This window comes from Serinus canaria, chromosome 3, assembly GCF_022539315.1.
Source record: "Serinus canaria isolate serCan28SL12 chromosome 3, serCan2020, whole genome shotgun sequence".
Lineage (NCBI taxonomy): Eukaryota > Metazoa > Chordata > Aves > Passeriformes > Fringillidae > Serinus > Serinus canaria.
In genome coordinates, this window is record NC_066316.1 from 90,140,495 (window position 1) to 90,166,038 (window position 25,544).

Here is a 25,544-nt window from a genome sequence, read left to right on the forward strand (position 1 = left end):
TAGACAGACATGATTACCAAATTTTGTATCAAACATAACAGTTTTTATATCAAACATACTTTTCCTACTTTTCCTAGTTTTATATCAAACATACTTCTCCTACTTTTTCTGCTGTTAAAAATTTGCATATCAGAAACTAAGCAAGGAAAATACCTCAGCAAATTAGATTTTATAGTTTACATACCAAATCCAGCTGTGTAATACTTGAAAATGAGGTCTTAACTTTTTGAGTTACATTTCAGAAAATAAAATCAGTTTAATTTTCCATAGAAGAATCATAACGTGGATTTTTTCCATTACAAGTATATTAAACATTTTACAGAGCAGCTATACAAATGCAATTTCTATACTGAGGTAACTCTGAGTGGAACACTGAGTTTGGAAGGTGTGAGTTATGAGCTGCCTTTTAATTACTTGATAACATTACTCTTTGTCATGATACATCATTTTGATGTATGATCCTTATTTGGTACTTGGAAATCTTTAAGGGAGCTTGTACATCTATAGATCAACAGCTGCTATGCAACATACTCTATGTATAAACCTCCCTTTGTACCTGCTAAAAACAAATCTACAGATTAAAGAGGAATTGAACATGTAAGGCATTTGCACACATTTTGCAAGCATACCTAAAGAATTTCATAGTATGTTCCTTTTCAACAGATTTTAGCATTTGAATGATGTGCTGTCTAAATACATTTAACTCAGAGTCAATAGCTGTGGTTTCAGCCTAGGTGTAAGCTAGACACATTTTGAAATTCAATTAAAGGCATTGAAATAAAACAATACCTTAACTACACATCTGAGCATAATGACTGAGTTTCACTTACTTTTGAAAACTCAGTTTGGAAGTGCAAGTTTACACCAGCAGGTGTGAGCTGAGCACCATGATCAACCTTATCCTTTTACCAAAGAAATGTATTTAGCAGTGGTGGTGGAGATGGGGCAACATGGCCCTTCAGGTGTGTGCAGAGGCACTTGGACTAGAAAAACCAACAGGATTCCTGCATCTGCCCTGGGATCACAGCTCCTGCTCACTGCACCAGACACAGCTCCCCCGGGCTGAGTGCACATTTTTATCTGCACTGCAACATGACCAACATTGCTTGAAGACTAGAAAATTCCACTCCTTCCCAGTGAACAGTGATTCCTTCAGCTTTTAATTCCAAAGGTCTTCAACAAATAAACAAAAAGGAGATGACTTTTATTAGGGAAATACTTTATTTCAAAACCTGAAAATTTCACAAGATGAACACTTGCACAAATATTAAAAATACAGAAATTGTTCCTCTGTATTTATAAGTCTGTGACTTGCATTTTCTTTGGAATTTCCTTCACAGCTTATTTTATTGTTGAATCCAAATTAGGCGCATTTCCTCACAACCATATGGAAACTCTAGAGTTAGCTCACATCTGAAAAATGTAGTTTTCCATAGGACATATTGTATACTGAGTGATTGAATCTAAAATAAATTAAAAAAACAGGATTAGTTAAAATGAAATGCAAAAGAAACAGATGATAAAGCAACAATGTACCTCAGAGCAGTTTCTGGTATAAAGCAGTTTGGTGAAGCTGAGAAGCCAGAGAGACAAAATAAATGTGAACAGTCAAATGATAATAGTGCAAGCACTTACCATTTACTTAAGTTTTAAAAGGGTGCTGCATTATTGAACTATGTGCTTTTTGTTCTGGTCAACCTTGAGTGAATTAATTGGCAGCTGGTACTAATTGCAGAAAGCAGATAGCCACAAACCAACTGGATTGCAACAGCTGAGTGTGAAAGATTAGAAACACCTTCAGATCTGATTTATTTGATTAAGACATCAATTTAAAGGTGACACTGTTCATACTATTATCCACACAGTTGTGGGGAAAGGGGCAGAGATTCAAAATTCTGTATAATTCCTTTAAAGCATCATATTGAAATACTTTTTTTCTGAGATTGGATAATTCATCAAAACAAATTAAAACCCATTAACTGGAGTGTGACCATGCCTTGTGAGCAGGACTTAGTGATTAAAATCAGACTGCAAAAATGAATTGAGAAATCTGTAAATAGCACCAAGAATTTAGAGTCTTTTTTGTTAGCAGCTGGCTGTGCAATTCCTTCAGTCCACTGATGGGCTGAAGGTGCCTGTGCAGCTGCAGGGAGCTCATGAGACCCTGGAATGAGGCACACCTCATGAAGTCTGGGATAAGGCAGACCCCTATGAGCCCAGTAGAAGAGTGGGACCCACAAATCACACATTGCTTTAGATCATTGCATTTGTCCATCTGGTGCACTACTATTGGAAACTTCTGTGTCCAATTTACTCTTATTTTTAGTCTTGCACAAACCTCTGGTCTCATTACCTGCTCACTTTTTTTTGCACACTTGCTCTCTAAGTCTTCCTGGGAACTGGAGAAAGGTGCAATAAACAATGCCACCTTCTTACGGCTCCCTTGTCAATCTTCACAATTCTGTCTTATACTTTACTTAAGTAAGTATGACACAAAATGTGCATTTAGATGAGTATTTTTCCCTTATGGCTCACTTTTCATTTCTTCTTTAATGGAATTTTCATTCAGGTTTTAAGTCATTATGATCTGACAGCATTCGAGGTCAAGAGATTGGGACTTGCTTGGCTACTCTCGTATAACATCAACTCCTGTAGTGCATTTATTGCTAGGGTATGAGTGAGACACTTTCTGGAGAAGTTTGACAGAGCATATGACAAAAATTAAAGTTGTTTTTTTTCTAAACAAGCTCCCTTTTTGGAAAATAGTCTTGCTGAGTCTGTCAGAATGGGTGGCAAATGAGTTGGAAAAATGATAGACTAAGAACTCAGAACCATAACAGCAGGTGTTAAAAAAAAACTTTTGCAAATAAAATGGAGACTGCAAAAATTGTCTTTCATATGTACAATACAGCATTAAGGAAAATTTATCAGAGGGTACCATATCTTACAAAAGATACATTGGGAAATATTTGGATTATATTTGTTCTAGGAAAAATTAAAATGGTGAGTACCAGGACCATCATAAAATCCTCTTAGCTGTGAGAGAAAGATCTCACCATAGAGACAACTTTCCTGAAAATCTAGCTGTAGCAGTTGGTTCCATTTTCTTCCCTTCATAACCTCAGTTTAGTGAAATTCTTTTGATAACTTTTAAAATACATATTCTACAATATTTTATATAACTTGAAATTTGGTTTCTTACCTAATATCCATTTTTCTGATACAGATATTATTTCCTGGTACTTCTTTCCTGGCTTTTTTCCTATACAGATTTTTGCCTGACGTAAAGCTTTACATATTTTCCCTCCTGCCAGCTGTATAAGTTCAATCAGCTTTTTGCAGGGGGGCTGACTGGTAGGAGATACAAACATGACAGGCTGGTTTGAAAAGAGATTCTGCTGATATTTTCCTGTTGATAGATGACGCTGAAGCCTGCAGATCTGCATTTGAGGAAACAAGAAAATTAATTAATCAATGTGTTACATTTCCACTCAAAGTAAAACTAATCTTTGTTTTTCATAATTCAGAGAAAAGAAAAAAGAAATATATTAGTAGGAATTTCATTTTTTCAGGTGTACCAAAATTCTTGGGTAAAATATACAAAGAATTTGCTCTATTTGATCAATACAATTCCCAAACCAGATTTTGAGATTATTTTATTGTATATGAAAATATTTTATTTCATTTTTACATGACATTTTACCTATGAAACTTGACAATATTATTTTTCACCATAGTCTTACATTCGTACATTTATAACATTTGCCATGACACAGAAATCTTAAAGGATATTATAAATTATTATAGTCTTGTAGCACAAATACAAACTGTGATAGCCTTTAAAATGTATAATGCTCGTTGTTTTGTGTTGAGGAGTTTAGAAACTATAATAACTAATTATAGTTTAGAAACTATAATATCTAATTTTGAGTTTAAACTACTTTAGGACCTCTTTTTCCCTCCTGTGCTCCACAGAAACAAACTATAATTTTGCTCAGGCATATGAAGTAACACAAAAATACCATACTCAGAGTGAAACATTTACTGCAAACCCTTTTGTGTCCACAAAACCAAAAGAAGTTCTCTGTGAATACTGTGCAGCTTGTAACATTTGATCATTATAGCAAGAACCTGCTTGATCTATACAAGGCAAATTTTTTTCTCAGTATATACCTGGCAGAACAGTGCTGCAGCAATTAAAGCCATTTCCTTTAGCTGTAATATTCATAAAAGCAGTGCATACAGCAAGTGTAAACACCACAACATGCAAAATAAAGTTTTCATACCAGGTTGTGTTTCTTAGTGTGAGGCTGCCATTGACCTACCAGAGCAATGTAGGTAACAGCTCTGATTTTGTATTGCTTGTCAAAGTTTGAAAAATTTATAATGAGACTGGAGTTAATTGCAAGATGAGAACAAAAAGAAATGTGATGCTTGGAATTTTTATACAGATGACAACATGAGCATGGAGGCAAGGTCATTTTTTACATATCTGGTTTATGAGACATCTGAATATGAAATTGTAGCATGTGAGAAGGTGTAACTGGTACAGTGGAAAAAATTAGCTGTTGAGTGGATTCCTTCCACTCAAACCACAAACATGCTGTGAAACTGCAGGCACTTAAGAATTCAATGTGATAATGAACGTGCTTGGCAGATGTGCAGCCAAAGTAAGAATCTCTACCTGATTTGCTGGGGTTTATAAAGCCAAATGGTTCCATGGCATGGTCTCAGATAAAAGTCCAAGTGAATTGCCTTAGCACTTCTGATCAATGAGCTGGAGGAAGATTCTGCAAAGCCTGAAACACATGGTAACATGAGGCTTCAGCTCAGTGGCTCTGTCACTGGCCTCTGCTGTTCTGGGACATGTCAATCTACGTCAACCTGAATTTTGAGATCTCCTCCATCAATAAATAGTTCAGCTTTCTCAGATTGTTAATTCCTTGCTTTCTCTCCCGAGAATAAAATTAGGTTGATTCTTTGCTTTCTGAAGTCACTAAGGTATAAAGACAATGATTGCTATGGATGAACCAGACCCAAAAGACTCAATCACAACACAAGAAATACCCTATATTTTCAATTCCTTTGTGAACTTAGGTTTAGGAATGGCATTGCACACCCAATCCAGTCTCATAGCTGCTAAGTAATTTTGTTGATCACAGTATCATTGCAGGTATATTGCAAACTTTGGAGGTCCCAAACTTATTGAAAATATCTGATGTTCTTTCTTGCACCCGATGCCTTGCACTCTGGATTTTGACTCAGTGGATTATTGCCTATCTCCATCTAGGCAGAACAGTCTTCTAGGAGTGCCTGTCTGCTGGGCATCTTGGTGTCAACAGAACCAGAAAATTAATAACTGTACTGTTTTAATACATGGTGTCAGATTTGGGATTCTCTAAGAGTACCATTTGTGATGGGTCTTGTGAGGCTTAGAAGCCATGATCACTTTCTTAAAAGGAGACTAGGTCAGGAACATAAGCCACTTTGCAATCTGTGATGTACAGAGCAGTGTGATTTTGGTACTACTAGGATTCATTAATCATTCATTAGTCTTAATTTAAAAACTGTGCTATTGTGAAACTGTGAAAGTGCTTGTTGTAAGCACTTTCAACAAATTAAAGTATGCACTATAGTGAAAAATAACAATCTCTTTGTAACAACTTCGTAACAGCCTCATGACAAGTGCAATGCCATCTTGGTTCATCTGACACAGAGCTCTTTGGAATTATTGGCACAAATCAGATGCAACTGATAGATAAAATACAATTCCAAAGAGAGTATAGTGCTAGTTTATCTACAATAGATTAGATTTAACTAAAAAAGACAGAAGTCACACTGGATTTGTCAGCCTGAAACTCTAAGATTTTAAAGATAAAAATTATTAGAATTGATAAGTTTTTATCTTAAGAAGGCAGTAGGACTTATGTCAGAGGGAAGATACCAAATATAAATTGTTGCAATCTGCTATTTTCTGTGTATTTTAGGGAATATTATTTAAAAGGGCTAATTGTATTCCTGTTTCCTAAAAAATTTTCCCTGAACAGATTTATTTGCTGCCATTGTAATGAAAACTCATTTATATGATACATCTTCCTATAGAAACAACTGTTGGATGAAATTAATATTAAAGCAAATGTGTACATAGCTAATCATAAAATCAGGAAACCCAAATTTTAAGGACCTAACAGCACTCACTCACCTCAGCTCATGTGCAGAATTAGCATGCTTTATTTATGCATTCAGTACATAGAAGGAGCACCCAGAGAAGGGAAATGCTGCTGTGCTATAGAGAGGGTTTTCTTAACTTGTGCTTACAATTCCATCTGGGTTCATTACCAGTGCATTTGACAGGAGGACAGGGTAAGAACACAGCACATCCCAGTGGTAGCATTGAAGGAAGGGTTCGATATGGACTGTCACCTCTGCATTTCCTTTGTCTGGAGCACCACCACCACAATCCCAATCAGCTGTGCCTGGATTTGCTCAAGCACACCGGATCCCCTCACAGGCCACAGAGAGGCAAAAAAATCCCAGTGTTTACATTCAGAGCTCAGAGAGGAGTCTGGAAGGTCAACTTTGCTTGCTGGCCCACTGGCCTGGAAATTACACTGCTGGCCAGCTGCTGAAGGGCAGCCAGCTGACCACACAGGCTTTGGCAGGGGGACGAGAGGGCACAATCAGCTCTTACCCCTGAATTGACTCAGCTGCCTTCGCAACATCAAAGCCTTTGCAGCACTCCAGGGGTGCTCCCAGTCCTTTGAAACCATACCCATTTCATTCAAACTTTTGCAAATAAATAAATAACTCCTTAGCAGAGACCAAGCCTGGGAAAATTTCAGATCCCAAAAGCAACTATTTCCACAAGCTGTGGATCTATAAGTCAGTAGTTATGGTTACAGTTGTGTTAGTGCCTATTAGACAGCACTGATTTTCATTTCCAATAGTGAACACTAAAACAAAGTGTTATTGACCCATCTATTTAATCTTTTTGGTAAGACTCTAACCATGAATGTCATCCTTTCACTAGCTGGATGAATGGCAGGAAGACACCTTTTACATGCATACATTTCTCGTAAATGTACCATTAATGTAGTTGTTTGTTTGAATCTAAGTTTTAAATGGAAAAAAAAAATACTGCTGACAGAAGTAAAACTTAAGGAGAATGTAATACAAATAAATAAAGTCTTTCTTTGCTATAAAGTAAAAAATCACAAAAAAACTTCACCAACTATTGTCCCTCCTGTGACTCATTTTCAATTCTCCCAAGCCAAAAGAGCATACAGTATAAAAACTCCTAAACTTTGTAGTTTTGTCTAGGACTGTATGAGAATACCTCCTGCTGGGCAAGGTGCCAGAACCAACACAAAACTCCATAAACTCCATAGGAGACAGCTATCAAGTGCTACAAAGGTATTATCTCTGAATAATACCTGAATTCATGTAATATGTAAGAAAATAAATATTTTGTATGCACATTGAATTTTTCAAGCACTGAAACTGCTAATTTCTTATATACAGCACTCAATATTCAGTGTCCAATTTCCAGAAAATAGCACATGAAGAAATGTTCAGTCTAAATTGCTATTAGAACAATAATATTTCACAAACATTAAATGAAGAGTATGGTTATGTAAGAAAAATTGTATTTGTAGCCCAGAATTGACAATGTGAAGTACTAGCTTCAAAAATATACATAATGTAGCCATCTTTAATGATCACAATGTCTGAAAATATGTGCATGCACTGCACAATCAATGTATGCATTATTAATCTTCATTACTAATTTCAATTATTGACTAAAGATAAATCTAAAAAAAGCCCCTTATGATTTATTTTATAATTAATATTTGAGTATTTGATATAGTATTTATGAAAACATGGAAAGCTGTAATGTCTTGGTTATTGTAACTTGCAAAAATAATTAATATATTCTATTAAATACAAACTGCAGAAAATAAAATTGCTGACACAAGTTTTAAGAGAGAAGATTGTATATTTTATGGTTTATATCTATCCAAAGACTGAGTATTATTTCATTTGAAATTGATGATCAAAAATTGATTTATTGCTCATTTTCAGTAAAATGAAAACTGACTGTTGAAGTGTTAAGGATCAGTTCACTACTCCACAAACATTAAATGACAAAACCCGCACAAAATTGATGAACACCAAACCCCCAGGCTTTATACTTTGATAATGTACAAATTTAACAATAAAAGACAAATAAAATGCATATTAATATAGTTTATTGATGTTGCTGGGGAAACATTAAGCTCAGATTTTAATATTCATATTATTTCAGTATGGATCAGTATACTGCCTAAGTAATGCTTACATTTTCAGTTGCTATAATTCTTTATGAAGCCCTTGTGAGAAATGAAATCAAACTTATATCTCTGTTAGAAATTATTACATTTCCATGGTGCATTTTCAGATTGTCATTTAGTAAAAATTTAAAATAAAAACACATATGTGGAGCCCCACATACATAGAGATCAAGGGCTTACATCTACACAAGTGAACCATCAGCCTGCTTCTGATGGAAAGGAGAATATTGCAGTGTGCAGACTTCTGAAAATACAGTTATCCTGCAGTGAGGAATTTGCAGAATCTGCAGGACCCTACAGAGATCAAGGAATGAATTGTGTTATCAGTGCAGTACTGCTACAAGACAAAGAAGAAATGCTTTCTTTTTCATCTTTTTAAATATCAGGTTTAATAGGATAGAAGCAACTAATCATATAGCAGCTCTATTTTTGTAGGAAAAACGTGTCATACATTTTTAACTTAAAAGCTTATGATTTTAGTTTGTTGAGTTTTTAAAATTATTTTACCACTTGGCTGAGTTTTTTTAACATGTTGGGAATACTAAAAATTGAAATGGTATTCACTAAAAGCTTTAAAAATTACATTGAACTGCTGCACTAGATAAATAAATTGGTGATGTCTGGCATGAAAAAAGCATGTTAAGACCTGAAAACAACTTCCTTCAGCAAGCAGTTTCACAAAAAAATAGATCCTCAGCTTTCAAGAATGTTGTCTCAGTAAATGGAACACCACACTGATGCAGGAGCCCAACTGGTTCTGGATGTCCTGCCATCCTTTTATCTCAACAGAACCCAGAAGCTCATTCCACTCTTGGGCATGACATTGCTAGTGATGTTTTGCCATTCTCAGAGCAAAACTCAACTTGCAACATTCATGCAATATAAATTAATTACAAATATGGCATCTTTATCTCTTACTGCTTATTGAAACCAATGTTTTCTCATTGGTTATTGATATCCTCTGGCTGAAACAGAAGCTCCCTGTCTGTCAAGACTTCAGACAGCCAGAAGTGAGAACATTTTGAATGCTTGATAAGGCTACACCAGCCCCCAGCACATGCACACACACGCAGATTGTGTACAGGCAAACAGGCCATAGGTACCTGCAGTAGAAAACCTGGTGCTCTGAGCCAGGAGCCAGAAGTGGAAGAGGATGGAGTAGAAAATGTGGTCTAGAAAAAAAGAAAGTTTCAATGTCTAGTCTTGGAAAGTAAAAAGGAAAATAAAAGGAGAAATGGCCTACAGTTAAAACTGTATTATCTGAAAAGTTATTCAAAACAGTTTCTTCCCCTCCTCTGAGACTCCTTCACATAAGAGTTTCCTGGCCAAGGCAAGGGCAAAAGCAAGAACACTTGAATCCAGACAATTCAGCTGATATTGTTTCTTTCTACTGCATTTTGGCAGACAACCGTGCTTCTCTCAAATCCCACAGACTGATAAGAAAAGTTAATTTCACCAATTTATACTCTGAAAGACTGAGTCCCACTGGGAATACTGTATGAAAATGTTTGGCAAATAAATCTACTGTTTGGCGGATATTCAAAATTATACTGGAAGATGTCTGAACCATTTTTTTCCGGCATAGCAAATTTTTGCAGGAAAAGAAAAAATAACTTATTTTTAGTTTAATTTCCTTGTTTGCCAGAGATAGAACTATTTTTAAAAACTACATAATTCAATGTAATCAACTATAGATTAATAAAAAACAAATCAGGGTAAAACATTGTCTTTTCCCTTTTGAGAATAACTATGACTTGCAAATCAAGGAGCTGAATTACCAATATATATAATTTAAAAACACTCTGATAAGATTGTAAGATAGGGTCACTTTAACTATTTACTTAGAACTTCAAAAATATTCTGAAATAAATATATTTGCACTTGTTTTCAACACAAACTAAGTATTTTTGAAATTAAAAAGTCCTTTAATTACAAATTAGCTAACTAAGAAATGATTTTTCAGGACTAGAAATTTAAACTTTTCTTCCAAAATACCTCAAAACTTTTCCTTCTTCCATTTTGTCTTATTTCAAGAGAACTCAAGTGACTACCAGGCAGCGGTGAGAATGCAAATTGCAATTGCAAATTTATATCAAAATTCTGCAAATTATAATTGGGAAGGGTTTTCCTCACCAGATTATCAATAAAGCAGCCCTGTTCCATGCCCCATGCCAGAGTGGTGTGTGAGTGTGGCACATGCACCTCTGAGCCCTGCACCACTGGCACACCATGAGGGTTACATGTACTACATGTGACAAGTCCCCAAGAATCCCTGTAAAATTTAAAAACAGAAATCTTCCACCTCCATTCACAATCTAGTCCAATGCTTATCTTCTCTCACAGTTAGAAAGCTTTCCTTAATTATATAACTTAAACTGCCTCCGATGCATTTTCAGCCCATTATTTCTTGTCCTAGTGCCAAAGGACATGGAGAACAATTTCTTCTTTTCCTCTTTGCAACAACCTTTAAATATTTGAAGGCAGTTATCATGTCTCCACTCAGTTGTCTCTAGACTAAACAAACACAGTTCTTTCAGTCTTTGTGCTGGGGTCATATTTTGCAGACCTCTGATAGTTTTGTTACTCTCCCCTGGATTTTTGCCAATGGATCCCACATCTTTCCTGAAGTGCAGTGCCCAAAACTAGACATGGTATTCCAGCTCAGGCCCCACCACTGCTCTCTGCACACTGCAAATAATTCATGTGTCTTATGCTTAGCATTCCTGTTAACACATCCTTGAATGCCTGCTTCTTTTATCAGAGTATGACAGAGGTTACATATATTGGTTCAGATGTTCTAAAATGCTGAGTTGCTCTTTGGGCAGAACTGTTGCATTGTCACTCTGCAGGTGATTATTTCTTTGCCTTTGTAGTTGTCTTTACTGAACCCCATCACACTTATTTCTGACCATTTCTTCTATCTCTCAAGGTTAATTCTAGTCTGTTGTAGCTTAGCCCTGGTGGCAGCTGAGCACCACAGAGCCGCTTGCTTCCCCATTCTGCGGGATGTTGGGAGGGAGGAAATTCACAAGGGTGAAAGTGAGAAAACTCATGAGGTGAGATGAAGAGAGTTTAGTAATTGAAGAACTGACAGAGTGAATCTCCAGTTCTACTAACTGGAGATTAATGATTAATCAGGATTTACAGCCTGGTAGCTTAGCACAAGCCTAGATAAAAAATACAGTCTATGGATGGAATAGTTGCACATTTTATGCCAATGGTTCCCACATGTGCTGCTGTAGTGGCTTCATTATGTTTATGACAGAGAGCTCATGTGATCATTTATGGATCTTCTTTACAGGAGATCTAAGTGAGCAATGTTGAATCTACCATTTTATATCTGGCATCATGGTAGGACTCTCCACCTAACACAGTTTTTAGATGCATGCAAGTCCATATGTCTCAAAAACAGAAAGCAAGCAAAATAAGAACAGAAAGGTTCTTCCCTTAATTCAACTGACAGTTGAACAAAGGCAGTTGAGACCATATGCAAACCAAGAAAATTTTAGCCTCGAAATAATTTGATTTAGACAACAAGCCATGACTTTAAAAGTTATGTAATATATAGATGGACCTGTTTTTCCTCACAGCGGACAAATATCTTTTCTTGATGGATCTATACTCAGAGGACCTTTGGCAAAATTATACTTACATTTTTACTGTTCTAGTTTAATGCAATTTTGAAATGAATCTGTTAGTCATTCCCATGGAGTGTACCTTTAGTTCTCACTGTGGAGCAGCCATTGGGGCACAGACTGTACTCCATTTGGATGGAATACACTCAGAAGCTGGGCTTGGATCAGGGGAGCAGGCTGGACTGAGCCCAGAGCACGAAGCGTGTGTGGTGTGTATGGTGCTCTCATCACTCACTCACCCACTCTGCAGATCCCTTTTCAGTTGCCTGGATCACTGACTCCTAGACACAGGCACAAGAGAGCATGGAGTCACTTCTGGCAGATGTAATGGGGTAGTGATAAAAGTATGGGATGCTTCTTTCAAATGGATTTATTAACTGCACCAAATTAATGACCTCAACAAAATGCAGGCTGTCTTTTAACAGCTGCAACTTGCCCATATTGGTATCTCATAGCTCATTCTTATACAGCAACAGAATGAGGAAGATTAGTTGCATTTTGACATTTATTCCCTCATATTGCAACCATTTACCCATATTTCATGTAAGGTCTCCTCTAGGCTTACCGAAATCTCCCAAGCCACATAAGGCAAACTGTTTGTTGGGTTTTTGTTTTAAGCAGACCAGTGCATAAGACCAGTATGTTATTAATTTCAGCAGAGTAGCTTAAGGAATGAAGTATTAATGAAGTAAATAGCAATGCTTAATCATATGAGAGTAAACACTTGCATTTTCACAGACTGAAAGAATACGTTTCCAGATAACAATATTTCAGTGATGAAAGACCACACTGAAACAGAAATTCCATGAGCTAATAACATGTTGAACTTAATGGAGGGCAACTTGATACTCCCCATGGTTAAATACTGCAAATGATGAAGACACAAGGCATGGAAGCCCAGTATTTGCATTAAAGAAAAAAAGTCAAAATTAAAAGCTCATTACAACTACCTTAGGCTTTTCAGATATTGGATCATTTTGGACAGTTAATTTTTTTTTTTTTTTAAATCAGCACAGGATATTGTGCAGTGAGTTTCAAGAATGACATTTGTTTTGCTGGCTTAGTGAAGTGGGGAATCCTTCCATTTGCCTTTAACAGTAAATGATAAATCCAGTGCTGTCAACAGATTTTCTATACCTGGCAATGTGCAGATGAATAATACTTTGATAAATAAAAGAGTTTTCTATTCCAGTAATAACAAAGTGAGCAATCTTGTTGAAAGGAAAAGCCTGGCAAATGTGAAGGGTTACACAGATGTTCCCAAATGGCTCATTCCCCAAACAGTTGTATGAACCCATAATAAAAGCAATTTTAACATTTAAAATAATTGCTAGTTTTATCTTTAAAATATGAAAATGTGAGTCCTTTTGCTGTGTGTCAGCAGACGGAATTGTTTCACAGGGAGACAGAATACATTCTTCTCTCTGCTCTTCAGTTTTAGCTGAATGCCATTGCAACGCCCAGCAGTAACTCAGTGTGTGCCAAACATGAATAGTTTTGAGCGTCATTTGAGTTTTAGAGGCTACAGTAAGTGATGGGAACACAACTGTCTTGGGAATCTACAAATAACTTTAAAAAAGCTCATAAATCTGGCTTTCATGTTTAAGTTTTCAACAGCTTTATGAAATATGTCAAAGCTTGAACACAGTGAGCTCGTTTTCCTTCAAATTTCTGAGGACTGACTTCTCAATCTTTTTTGATATGCTGCATAGAAACAAATAAAAAAGAACTTGGCTTTAAAAACTTAGGCATCAGCAAATTAGATTTTTTTAAAGTTGCTTTCTTATTTTAATTTTTTTTGTATCAACAGAGGAAAAACTAAGTAGGGCAGCCTAAAGTATTCCCTCATCAAAACAACCACAAAATGTTTCTGTTTAACACACAATATATTACGACATACAAACAAAATATGAACAAAAATGTGATGTATAATTAAAAGATTTTTTTTTTCTTAAATTGTTTAAAAAAGATGCATCATAATGGCTAAGCACAACAGAAACCTGGAGAGCTGCATTCAGAAGTCCTATGCAAACTCTCTTCTTACAGGGGAACACATGCACCTCAATGATAATTAGCAGGGAATTCTTGGTTTTTAAAATATGAACTAAAGGGTCAGTTGAAATTACATCAAAATTCAACAGCAAAAATCTTTAAGAATGTCTGAGAATCACAAAAATGAGCCCACTCAAAGAGATCACCTGGCATCACACACGGTGCAACTGCTGTGGAATGCTGCCCACTGCAAAACTAAACCTGATTTGGGCTGCTTTCAGAAACTCCCAAAAGAACTGCTATCATGATTACCTCTATAACTTTCCTGAGTAGTACTCCTTGGCAGGAATGCTTCTTTATGTGTAATAACAATCTCCTCTTCACTTAATCTATGTCACACATTGGAAGATCCCATAGGAAGAATGGAAAGCAGAGATATTTAATCCTCCAGCACTAAAAGTAGCAAGAGGAGTTGCCAGCACACACAGAGCAAAAAAAACCCCTAGGTGTTCAAATATTTGACCAGGTGGTTTTTATCAATTATGTTTTAAAATTACCATTACTCAAGAAAAGTTTTTTGGAGAGGACCACTTTCTTCATAGGTGCTAAACAAAAGACATGACTAACGAGTTCTATTTGAAGATTATCTAATGAATGATTGTACTTTTTAGCATGACAATAATATAAGAACTTTGACTATATTGTGACAGCAAGCTGGGACTATCTTCTGTATAATTGGAGGAGAAATACTTATGTTGTAAATATAGAGTAAGTTTAAAGCTATGATAGTTGGTGGGGTAATGGCTGAGTACCTGACACTAACTTTATTGTCTTTACTCTGATTTCTCAAGTTAAGGATAAGCATTTGAAAAGGATTTGTTTTAATCAAATGAAAAAAATGAATTTACAAACCACAGCCGTAACCTGTGCATGGTAACAAATTATGCTCTACTAAAAGTAACCAATTCCAGTACCTGTTTAAGGAATTGATACTCATGAACTTGTGAGCTAATACACCGAACACATTTGCAGCAGATCACCCCACTGTTTTCTTCTCAGGAGTCTACAGGAGGCAGAGCAGACACTGTCTCAGTAACCTGAACAAATGCTGGAGGAAAACAAGTCTAACATGTTGCTGCGAATAAGAAGCTTGAAACATAAACCTTATTTGGAATACAATCTTATTCCTGATTAGGATTTCAGATGCATTTCAGATTTTGACATGAAATAATATTTCTGCTTTTTTTCCTTTTTTGAATGACTTATTTCTGATTTAAGTTTTTTTCAGTGACAAAGATAATGGAACAATATTAATTTGATTTATTTGCATTTGCTCTTGCAGCAACTGTCTTAATGAAGATAAAATAAAAGCATGACACTAAAGGTGAAGCTATTGAAGTGCTATTCTGAAGTGGCAATCTAAAATCAATTCACAAGAAAGTCCACTTCTGTTTACTGAAAATCTAATGGTGATCTCCTAGAAACCTTTATAAAAAAAAGAAAAAATAAATATTCTTGTAAATTTCATATGGAATTTGGGTTTGTTTTAAATTTGAGCCTGCCAGTTGTGACACAGTTAAATACAGAGAACTAGGCAGACTTATTATGGTAGTGGACTTTCAGTGACTTCTCATGCTAGCTGGGCAAAATTTGTAGGGTCAAACTCCTGACCCTATCCTCCTTTCTGAGTTCCTTTCCTATATTCCTGCTGTTCTTTGTCTAAGAATGGTGCAGGATTGAGTGTCTACCACTTTCTAGTCTATCTGGATTTTACCTGAAGTGCTTTTGCTTTAGTGAAAGCAGAAAGCCTTTTCAAGAGACTGTCATTGCACATGCAAGCAGTTCCAATTTGACAACCAAAGGATACTCAGCAAGTACTGTCCATAAAATAGGAGCAACTGGGATTTGAGCTTAAATGCAAGATAAATACCCTGAAGCACAAACAGTCACAGTCTTCAAGCAAAACAAATAGTTATTTTCTAGACACACATCTGGATATCTTAGATAAAATACAAATGCTCAATAATGCTCAATGCTTAGATAAAATACAAATGCTCAATGCTTCTCTCCTGCAAACTAGTTTTCTAGTAAATGTATGTAAATTAATATTTATCATATCTGGCTCTGCCCCAGTCCATAATTCCCACTAAAATCCATGGTAATAAGGTGGGTGTATCAGGAATACAGCTTTAGCCTTATAATAATGCAAACTCTCATGAAGGTAACTGTTTGCTTGCACACATACTATATTAAAGAATATACACTAAAAAAATGAAGAAAAAGAATATAATCTAGATAGTCCTGCATAAGGGAAAAAGTTTAAAAATGTCCTGCACACTCACTGGATCACGTGTGCATTTTTATTTTAAAATTCTATTAAACTTAAAATTGAGGAGCTAGCATGGTAGTTCTAATGCTGCCCATGAAATATTTCTTTTAAATGACATTACTGATAAAGGTGTAATGCATTTGTCCTTAAGCTGTGGACTGATACTGGAGCCATCATATAAAGCCATCATTGCTCAGACTGTTAATGGAGGCAAGAACTCACTGCACAATACTGGAATAGTCCTGGGGTTAAACAGAGAAACAGTAATGATGTGATTTGGAGGGAATTCAATAAATCCTTCTTATTAAAGAGAGGCTAGTGTCATACAGACTTTGAAGAGAGGGGAAAGCTAAGTCTTCTCCTGAGAAGATACACACATAAACCCCAAAGTGGTTTTTAAAGATTTCACAGCTAAAAAAAACTACAAGGCATTGTCATGCTCTTCTCTGCTATAGAACAGAGAATGTTATATAATATATAACATTCACTGTTATATATCACAAAAAAATATGACAGTTAAAAATTAAGTAATTCCATACTAAACATAAAACAGTAGTTTTATCAATTTATCAACTTTATCATAGCTGATTATCTCTCCAGTTTGAAATGAGGCTGAAATCAGGTATGAGCAGACTAGAGAAGGAAAAATCAAAATACTTTGACTCAGCAAGTTTTATATTATTTTATAAATAAAAGGAATACATCAGGTTGTTAATGTTCATTAAAAGCTGAATATATTTACTGAGGTACACTTTGGTAGTGCCAGCATGATACAGTCACAAAGCATGCACATCAGGGTGACAGCTAAAAAGCAACAGAGAGCTTTGCACATAATCTAAAACTAAATCTGTATGTAATTTCCTTCCCTTTGTTAATTGAAGATTAAAACTAAATCAAGGGGAAGCCTTCTATGAGGCTACTTCCAACAACAGATGACTCAACTAGCACCTGAGAATTTGTTGTGCTTGTGTGTACTGAGGTTCTGAACTTCCTGTTTCAATAAAATACCAAACAAGTTGTGTTTCCTTTACAAATAAGCTATTACATCAAACCCTGTTCCTATAATTTCAGTTTTTGTCCTCATTCCAACATTTTCTTTGGCAAATGTAGAAACATTCTAATTAAAGAGAAGAGAAAAACAAGCATCATTCATCATGGTAAGAATGAATGCTCGAGAGAACATCCTTACTGGTTACTTGTTCATTCAGTTTAATTTGCCTGTTTAAGTGCACTTAATTATGGCATGCAGCTCTCGGAGATAAAACATGGGTAGCAGGGTTTCCACTAATAGTGTCTTGTGAAAGCTATTAAAGGTAATAATTCCTCTAATGCCATACAAATGTAATACCACCTGTGTAAACTAATTAAAAATAATTTTAGAACACCATAATACTTTAAATACACTATTCTTTAACATATTGTTTGAACTTTTTTAAAGTGGAAGTATTCCTGTGTTGTCCTCAGCACGATCTATAAGATAAGAGCAATAAGAATCCTTTCCAGTGTCATCTTTCCTTAATTTTCACATTTTGACCTCTGTCTACTTCATTTGCAATTAACCATGAGAAAGACAAATTCCCATGAAAAGGTAAATACCAGACCTGCAAGCACAGCATAATATAACTGTCTGCTTAAGTACAATACAGCCTAAATATTACAACATTTGTGGTTTCTTTCCTAAATTTATTTAATCACAGAATTAGAAATGCTGATTCACCCAGGCAGAAGCTCAAACTTAAAAGGACACTATAACAGGAGTTATAATTAATCAAGCAAATGTCATTTTGGATAAGTCCATGTGCACATTTTATCTTTGTGGAGAGCACTACCTCTTTGTCTTATATACAAAAGGCTTCCAGCAAGTTAAGGTAAAACCCCAGTCAGCTGCTTGGGGTTGTGTTCTAGACAAATCTGGAATGCAGTAGAAAAAACATCCACTGTAAATGGCTAAAGACAGTGGACGATGCCGAAAACTTCTGATGAAACAAATAACCACTATGATATCTGCAAGACATCCGAGGGAAGCATGAAAATAGAATAGTGCAGTTAATCCTGGAAAAACCCTACATTTGAGGAATGATCTCATCAAAAAGGAGAATGACTTGGCAGTGCTGTTGAGAAGAAGCCAGCAGCCCTACAGCAGTGGTGAGATGCTCTTGGGGAAAGCACAGCACAGGAGATTGGATGGCAGTGTGCACTCACAGCTCAGAGAGCCAAACATATCCTGGGCTGCATCAGATGCAGCATGACCAGGAGGGCAAGGGAGGAGATTCTGCCCCTCTGCTCTGCCCTCTTGAGACCCCACCTGGAGAGCTGCATCCATCTCTGGTGTTCTCAGCATAAGAAGGGCATGGAACTCTTGGAGCAGGTCCAGAGGATATCACAAAGGTTACCAGAGGGCCTCTTCTACGAAGACAGGCTGAGAGAGTTGTTATTGTTCAACTTGGAGGAAGAGACAGCTCCTGGGAGACCCTAGTACTGCCTTCCAGTACTTTAAAGGGGCTACGAGAGAGCTGGGGAGAGACTTTTTACAAGGGTATGTAGTGACAGGACAAGCAAAATGGCCTTAAGATGAAGGAGACTAGGCTTAGATTAGATATTAGAAAGAAATTCTTTACTGTGAGGTGGTGAGGCACTGGAACTCCAAAGCTGTGGGTATATCCCTGGAAGTGTCCAAGGCCAGATTGTATAGGATTTTGAGCAGCCTGGTCTAGTGGAAAGTGTCCTTGTCCATGGTGGAGGAGCTTGCAGCTTGATGATCTTTAAGGCCTCTTCCAACTCAAGCCATTTTATGATTCTATGAACCTCCAGAAAAAAACCCACAACCAAACAAATTCCAAACAAAAAATCAAAACCAACAAACAAACCTGAAGCAAAAAAACCAAGAAAAAATATTGTCTACTTTTAATATCAGATGAACTTCTATGTGTCCTTCAGCATCTCTTACATGAGTAAGCAGCAAGCAGCCCAATCCACATCACACAGAGAATAATAATAATAATATTGGGATCACACTATGGTACTGCTTCAAGAAGCCCATTATTAGTTTCATAAATGTGAGCTTAGTCAAACCAAAAACCCAAACAGATCTTTCAATTGTTTATGCCATTCCTATTTTACAGTTTCTCTTCTAAGCCATAATCAACTCGACTATGTAGTTCCACATAGTAAAGTTTAGTGCAAAACTTAATGTCATAGTTATCTAACTCCTTCATGTTAGACTAAACCCAGAACTTCAGCAATAGTACTCAATAAGGTCTGTAGACTTTGGCCTTGCTTTGTATTGAAACTGAAGCTGTTTCAAGGCACTTACAATGTACCTTGATTCAGGCAGGAATCTCTGAGACTAGGCAAAATTTTTGGTAGATCATAAAAGTTTTGGGACAAGCTTTTCAGTTTTAATTTGATAGTGAGGACACCTTTAAACTAATTCTTAAATATGTATTTTCTTTGATTTTAGAAAGTTAGTACTAAACAGAATTTTTATTCTTTTTCCCTGGATTGTCCTAATATGTTCAAAACATATAAGTTTAAAATATAGATACTAATTGATAGTAACTGCTAAAATAACCAAGAAAATTCCACCCACTTCAGGCTACCCATAAAATTCCTGTCCCTCAGGCAAACATACTGCTGTTAGACTTCTCTCTCTATAATAGATTTAAAAGTAGTCATGACATGCAGCAAAGACTATTGAAGGTGAGCAGAACCAGGCTGCCTCATCTCCACAGGTAAAAGCCTCTCATGTGAATCACTGCCAGAATTTCCTGCTTGAAATGCATTTGATAAAGCCTCCAGGCCACAAATAAATCTGGTAGAATGAAATATGGGTAAAGTGTGACCTTTCAGTCAGACTGGGGAAAAAAAGGGACAGAAACATTTTTCTGAAGATCAAAAGGCCCCTGGTGCAGACACTATCTTTGTTTTGGATTTGTACAATGTAATGAAATACAAAGTCTGCTTTCATGTTCAGTGGAAAATAATGAAGAAATATTACCTTTGTAATAGCAATATACTGACTAGCAAAGTGAGGCTCTATTTTGATTGCAGCCTCTGGGACCAACTTCAGGCAAATATTAAATAATACTTTTTAAAAATTATGAATTTAGACCATCTTTTAAATACCTGTGATGAATAACTTCAATAAACAATACATAAATCATTGTAAGAAAAACATGACAATGGAACTTTTTGTCTTTGAAAAAACCTCCAAGGTCTACAACAGAAAACCTTGTGTCATCAACACATAATAAAACACAAAACAGTATTAACAAGTACAGAAATATATTAATATATAAAAAACCTATACTCACAAGCACTATAAGTCAAAATCATCATTTCAAAGTAAATCAGCTGATGATGGAATTTAGTTTGGCAACTATCTTATGAATACATTTTAAAATTTATTTTTTTGGTGTTTGTGTGGTTGGAGCAAAGGTATGGGAGTTAGGAGTCAAAGGAGACTATTAAAATGCTTATATCAGGGAAACTAAGACTAGCAGGACAAAATCTGGCACATATTCATGGAGTATTTTCTTCATATTAGCTGTGAATTACTTCAGCCTCCATTTTGGAGGACAGAATTCTGCAGTTAAGACTGTACCTTAGCCACACTTATGAAAGTGCCTGAAAAGACAAGCTATATCAGCTAAAATGTACATTCTAAAGCTCTCAGGAGATGTAATTGAGAAACACATTCAGAAAAATATCAGGTCTGTAGGCCATGATCCTACTCTGTAGAGACACTGTCATGGACTTCAGTGTCATATTCTCTTCCAGGAACACAAAGAGAGTTGCAGTACAACTTTTTGCTTATGACTAAATGAAGAAACAGCAAGGAATTTATTAAAAATAAGGGAATTTTAATTAAAAAATAATGTTCACTTTTGCTGGAACCATTGCATGGCACTGTGTTTTGAGAGAGTCAGATTTATAACTAATTTTATTTCCTGGATATAGTGTACTACAACTATAATTAAAAAAAGCCAACAAGAGCATCTCAACAGCTCCACTAAAATGGCCAGACCAGAAGCGTTCCCTTCCCAACATAGCTATAAAGAGTCTCCACAAAGTTCCACCATATTTTGGCTTCTTCAGCTATTCCATCTAGAACTAATATTAAATAAATGATAATATAATGATAAGAGTCCCTAATTCAGCACATTTTTCCTCTTATAAAACAACAGTTCTTGATATACACATTCTTCTTATTATGTGTTAAGTAGAAGTAGTTTTTGCAAGTTCACTTTTAAATAAATGGAATGTATTTTGGACTGACAGCATTTTAACCATTACAGATAAACACTGCATATAAGCCTGATTTACTATTATGCAATAAAATACACATAAGCAAATAAAATACACATAAACACTTTCCTTCTACCACAACAAGTGTGAGGATCAAGTAGGACAAAGCAGGATTTCTGAAGCTTTAGCTGTATAACCCCTCTGGGTCTCCAATGGCTTAACCAACAAAAAATCCTTATATGCAGGAGCCAGGAGGTTTTCTAGCACATCCTGGTCTTATGAAACTCTCATTCTTCCATTTTGTTCATATGTGGGAAACAGAACTCCAATTTTTCTGTCACTACCATCCATACATGCAGTAGGTTACTGAACATTGTACAGAGAAAGCTTTTTTACTGAAGGATAAAGGTATTTAGATGGCAGTGACTAAAACAACCATGATATTTCTAGGCATTATGATAATATACATTACTTACAGTAGGAAAAGAATATTAAAGCTAAAAGCTGATTATTAGCATCAAGCACTTTTGCAAAGTGTACATGACCATCTGCCAGTGAGCTAGCAATGAATCATAAAGACAAACACAATCACAGTGCAACATCACCAGAAGAGAAAAAACAAAGGCACGTAAACTTGACTATGTTTTTTTCTACAGTGGAAAAAAGATCAAAGTAAAACTTTGATTGTGTTTTTAAATGATAACACAGTTTCCCCAAGTGTTGATTTTCTAGAAGTGCAAGATTACAGTTCAGATGATAATGTAAAAGCATGTGTAATGCATGCATAATGTGCTACAATTGCAGCAAAGTAGAAATTTATCAAATCTACATCAATAGAGCAATAGAAATATCTGTTCTTCCTTGCAATTAATATTGGCCTGGGTCTGTTCTCATTACCTGTATACTAGTTTCAGCTTCTTTACTGCAGTCTTTGCTTGCTCTTCTGGTACTTTGCTATCCCCTTCTAAAAACATCCCAGTGTTTCTTTTCATTTAAGAATCACATCTTTTCAAGAAACTCAAAAAACAACCCCAAAGCAAACAAACAAAACTGAAGTTTGTTTTATGAAATGTTGTCTATGTTTATGTGCTGAGAAAATTTTGACTGGAACAAGCTGTCAACAACCTTCTTTTAGCAAAAAATTTGCATTCACTCATTTTTCATTTCCATGTTAGTCCAAACTAGTCAAATGCAGAGAGGAAACTAGAGACATACATCACAATTACAAGCAAAATAACCAGTGAAAAGCTTTTGTGACCAAAGTGTACCAAGGCAGCAAGATTCTATTAGACAGATATATGAGGTCATTGTACTGTAAGCAAGGACCACAGAGTGGTAAAAAGGAATTACAGAACTGATTTTTATCCTGGAGAATTAGCTATGTAGATAAAACAGAGCTCTTTTTAGGAGCTAATTCAGGTGTTACAGTTATTTGCAAGTTATTGCAGAACATAATCATGTGCTCCTAGATTATAGTCATGTGCATAGATTAGCACATCAGCCAGAGAAGGCACAGAAGTAGGTGGGTATCCTTCCCAGTATGGGCTCCTGAGCAACAATCAGATGCATCCATAAAGTCCAATATGTTTCTAGAACTGTTTTATCTTGGCTATTTTGTCATGTATGCTATGTATGTCTGAGTATCCTACATTTTTAAAAACAAATTTTAGATAAAATTGGCCTTTTGACACAGCAGGTCTTTGTGAACTAACATTTAAAGGACGTATTCCACAAAAAATGATGCTATGTCTTCCTCCTTCCAGTTTGAGCCAACTTCCCTGGTATGGAAGCAGGATGTACTTCAAGTTCTCATGTCTTCACTGGTAACAAAGGATAAAATTAGTGCCAGGCTCAACAATCTATCTTTATTAAATAAAAATAGTAATTTACATATGCATCCTGAATATGTAAAATTTCCTTTCTTGTCTGCTAGCAATGCATTGAATACAGGGTTTATTCTGAGTGTCACAGATGTAACACAGACAAAGAAACAGCAGTGAAGGACTAGAATACTACAAAAGCAGCATGTAACTTGCAGAAAGTAACAGCCTGGTAGTACCTTTTTTAACCTGGGATGTAAAGTGAGATGCCAAGTAGATGATTTATGCTCTCTCTTGTAATATAATTAACACTAAAACCGAAAGCATGATAAATGAAGGCAAATATTCTCAGGGTTCTTTCCATTAGACTGGCAGTGGAAGTGCTTAAAAAATCCTCCACCTGCATTAACCTGAACATTATAAAAATTCTACCTGCAGCCACAGTAGGTTTTAGCAAGTGAAACTTGCATGTGACTGTGGATTGTATTGTAGACAGGAACCCAGTTCTAATTTACTTTGAAGTTTTCTACAGCATCCAAGGTATTGAGAGGTACAATAAACACATACATGCCAATAAAAAGGAGTTGAACAGTATTAGATTTATAAATAGATGCAAGAAAACAACAACTTGAAAGCAATGCCAAATAGGCAGATGTTATCAGTATTTACTTTCACATTCTGGAAATGTGAAAGGAAGGTCTTACAATAGGACTTTAGAATTTACATTTCTGGGACTGCTAACTGAACTTCAGAAACCAGGATTCTGGCTTTAAAAATCATGCTAAAAAAGATGGGTTTTATTTCCTTGCTGCCTTCTACTGCCATTTTGCAGAGAAACATTTTCATGCTTCTGTAACCATGAGGAATAGAATTATTTCCCCTACATTTAAACTATCATTTCTTTCTTAATCTAATTAGTTCATAATCTAGGACATAACAGACCGAAAGGACAGAGTAACATAATCACTGGCAACACCCAAAACCAAGGCAAGATTTATCTTTTACCCCAAAACTCTTGAGAAAATTTGTAACAGCTGCAGTTTACATTTCAAATACAACCTAAACTACTCATGCACAGGACACATTGAAAGGCTCTTAGGCTTTCCAAGCTCATAGATCAGAGATACATTCGTACCTAAAGATGTAAAGGGAAACATACTAGGATTTTTGGAAGTATCCAAGCCTACACTGAGAACCTCTGAAAATCTGTCATTCATTTAGGAACATTTAACATTTTAAAGTTTTAACCACAAAGCATTTTAAAGTACAGAATACAAGGCTATTCCAGTTCACAGACATTGTTAAGAGTTGACTCTAACAGCTGAGATCGGAGCAGAATATAAAAATTAAAAACAGAATAAGGATTTAGTAATCACTTTTTCCTCTGGTTTTATTCTCCTGCCTGTAACTTTTATTTCTGCTGAGCTTGGCAGATGTCCCACAGAGTGGGGGGATGTCCAGTATTACACAGTCAAGTCTTATGTCTCATATGAAAAGCATATGGAGTAAGGCTTTCTACATATTTTCATTGAAACCAGGCTGATTTTGAGATGCCTAGTAAACTGGAAAAATGACACAATGGATAAGTGGATAAAACTTTCATGTACAGCAGATGCACTACCAGCTACAGCGTACTTGACATACACGTACAGAGCTGCTACAAAGTCCCAAACTGCCCTGAATTTCAACAATTAGTATTTAGGATTCACAACTCTATTTTTATAGAAGAATATTAACTAAAAAAAAAAAAAAAAAAAAAAAAAAGAAGAAAAAGAAAAGGACAAGATAAGAAATCCTCCTCCCTTATTTCCAATTCTGAATACTTTAATTTCTGTTTGTTTTCTGTTCATTAAAATTACTTCATTCCACCAGCTGTGATATGGTGCAATACTTACTAAGCCATCTGCCAGTTCATTTTTTTGGAAACAGGTGCCTCCTTCTGACATGGAAGAGCCAGAAAAGAGATGGAATTTGATGAATGAACATTGATTGAATTTATGAACATTGAGAAATCAATGAAAGAGAACCAAGTTTCACTTATTGTAAAGCCTGGTTTGGATCAGCCACGAAAGCCCATATTTGAACTAGTGGTACCACCTCTTGAAAATGCTTCCAATTGTTTAACTAGACCACAGAATGTTTGGTGAGAAATCTGTCTCTTTTTAAAAAATTCTCACTGTTTAAAGCTAAT

The 25,544-nt window shown here is 35.8% G+C and overlaps 1 protein-coding gene across 3 annotated transcripts in view; it reads right to left on the reverse strand.

The window, feature by feature from the left end:
• Positions 1–1,202: 1,202 nt before the first annotated feature.
• Positions 1,203–25,544, reverse strand: part of MCPH1 (microcephalin 1) — a 124,063-nt gene continuing 99,721 nt past the window's right edge. For 2 of the 3 annotated variants that reach the window (XM_030236090.2, XM_018920107.3), the window contains 2 exons: positions 3,203–3,440; positions 1,203–1,463 (listed from right to left, as the gene is read on the reverse strand). In XM_030236090.2, coding sequence (XP_030091950.1) covers positions 1,408–1,463; positions 3,203–3,440 — 294 coding nt within the window. In that variant the 3' untranslated portion in view covers positions 1,203–1,407. Of the gene's footprint in view, positions 1,464–3,202; positions 3,441–12,165; positions 12,247–25,544 lie in introns of those variants that run through there. The other variant, XM_050972521.1, reaches the window with a different exon arrangement.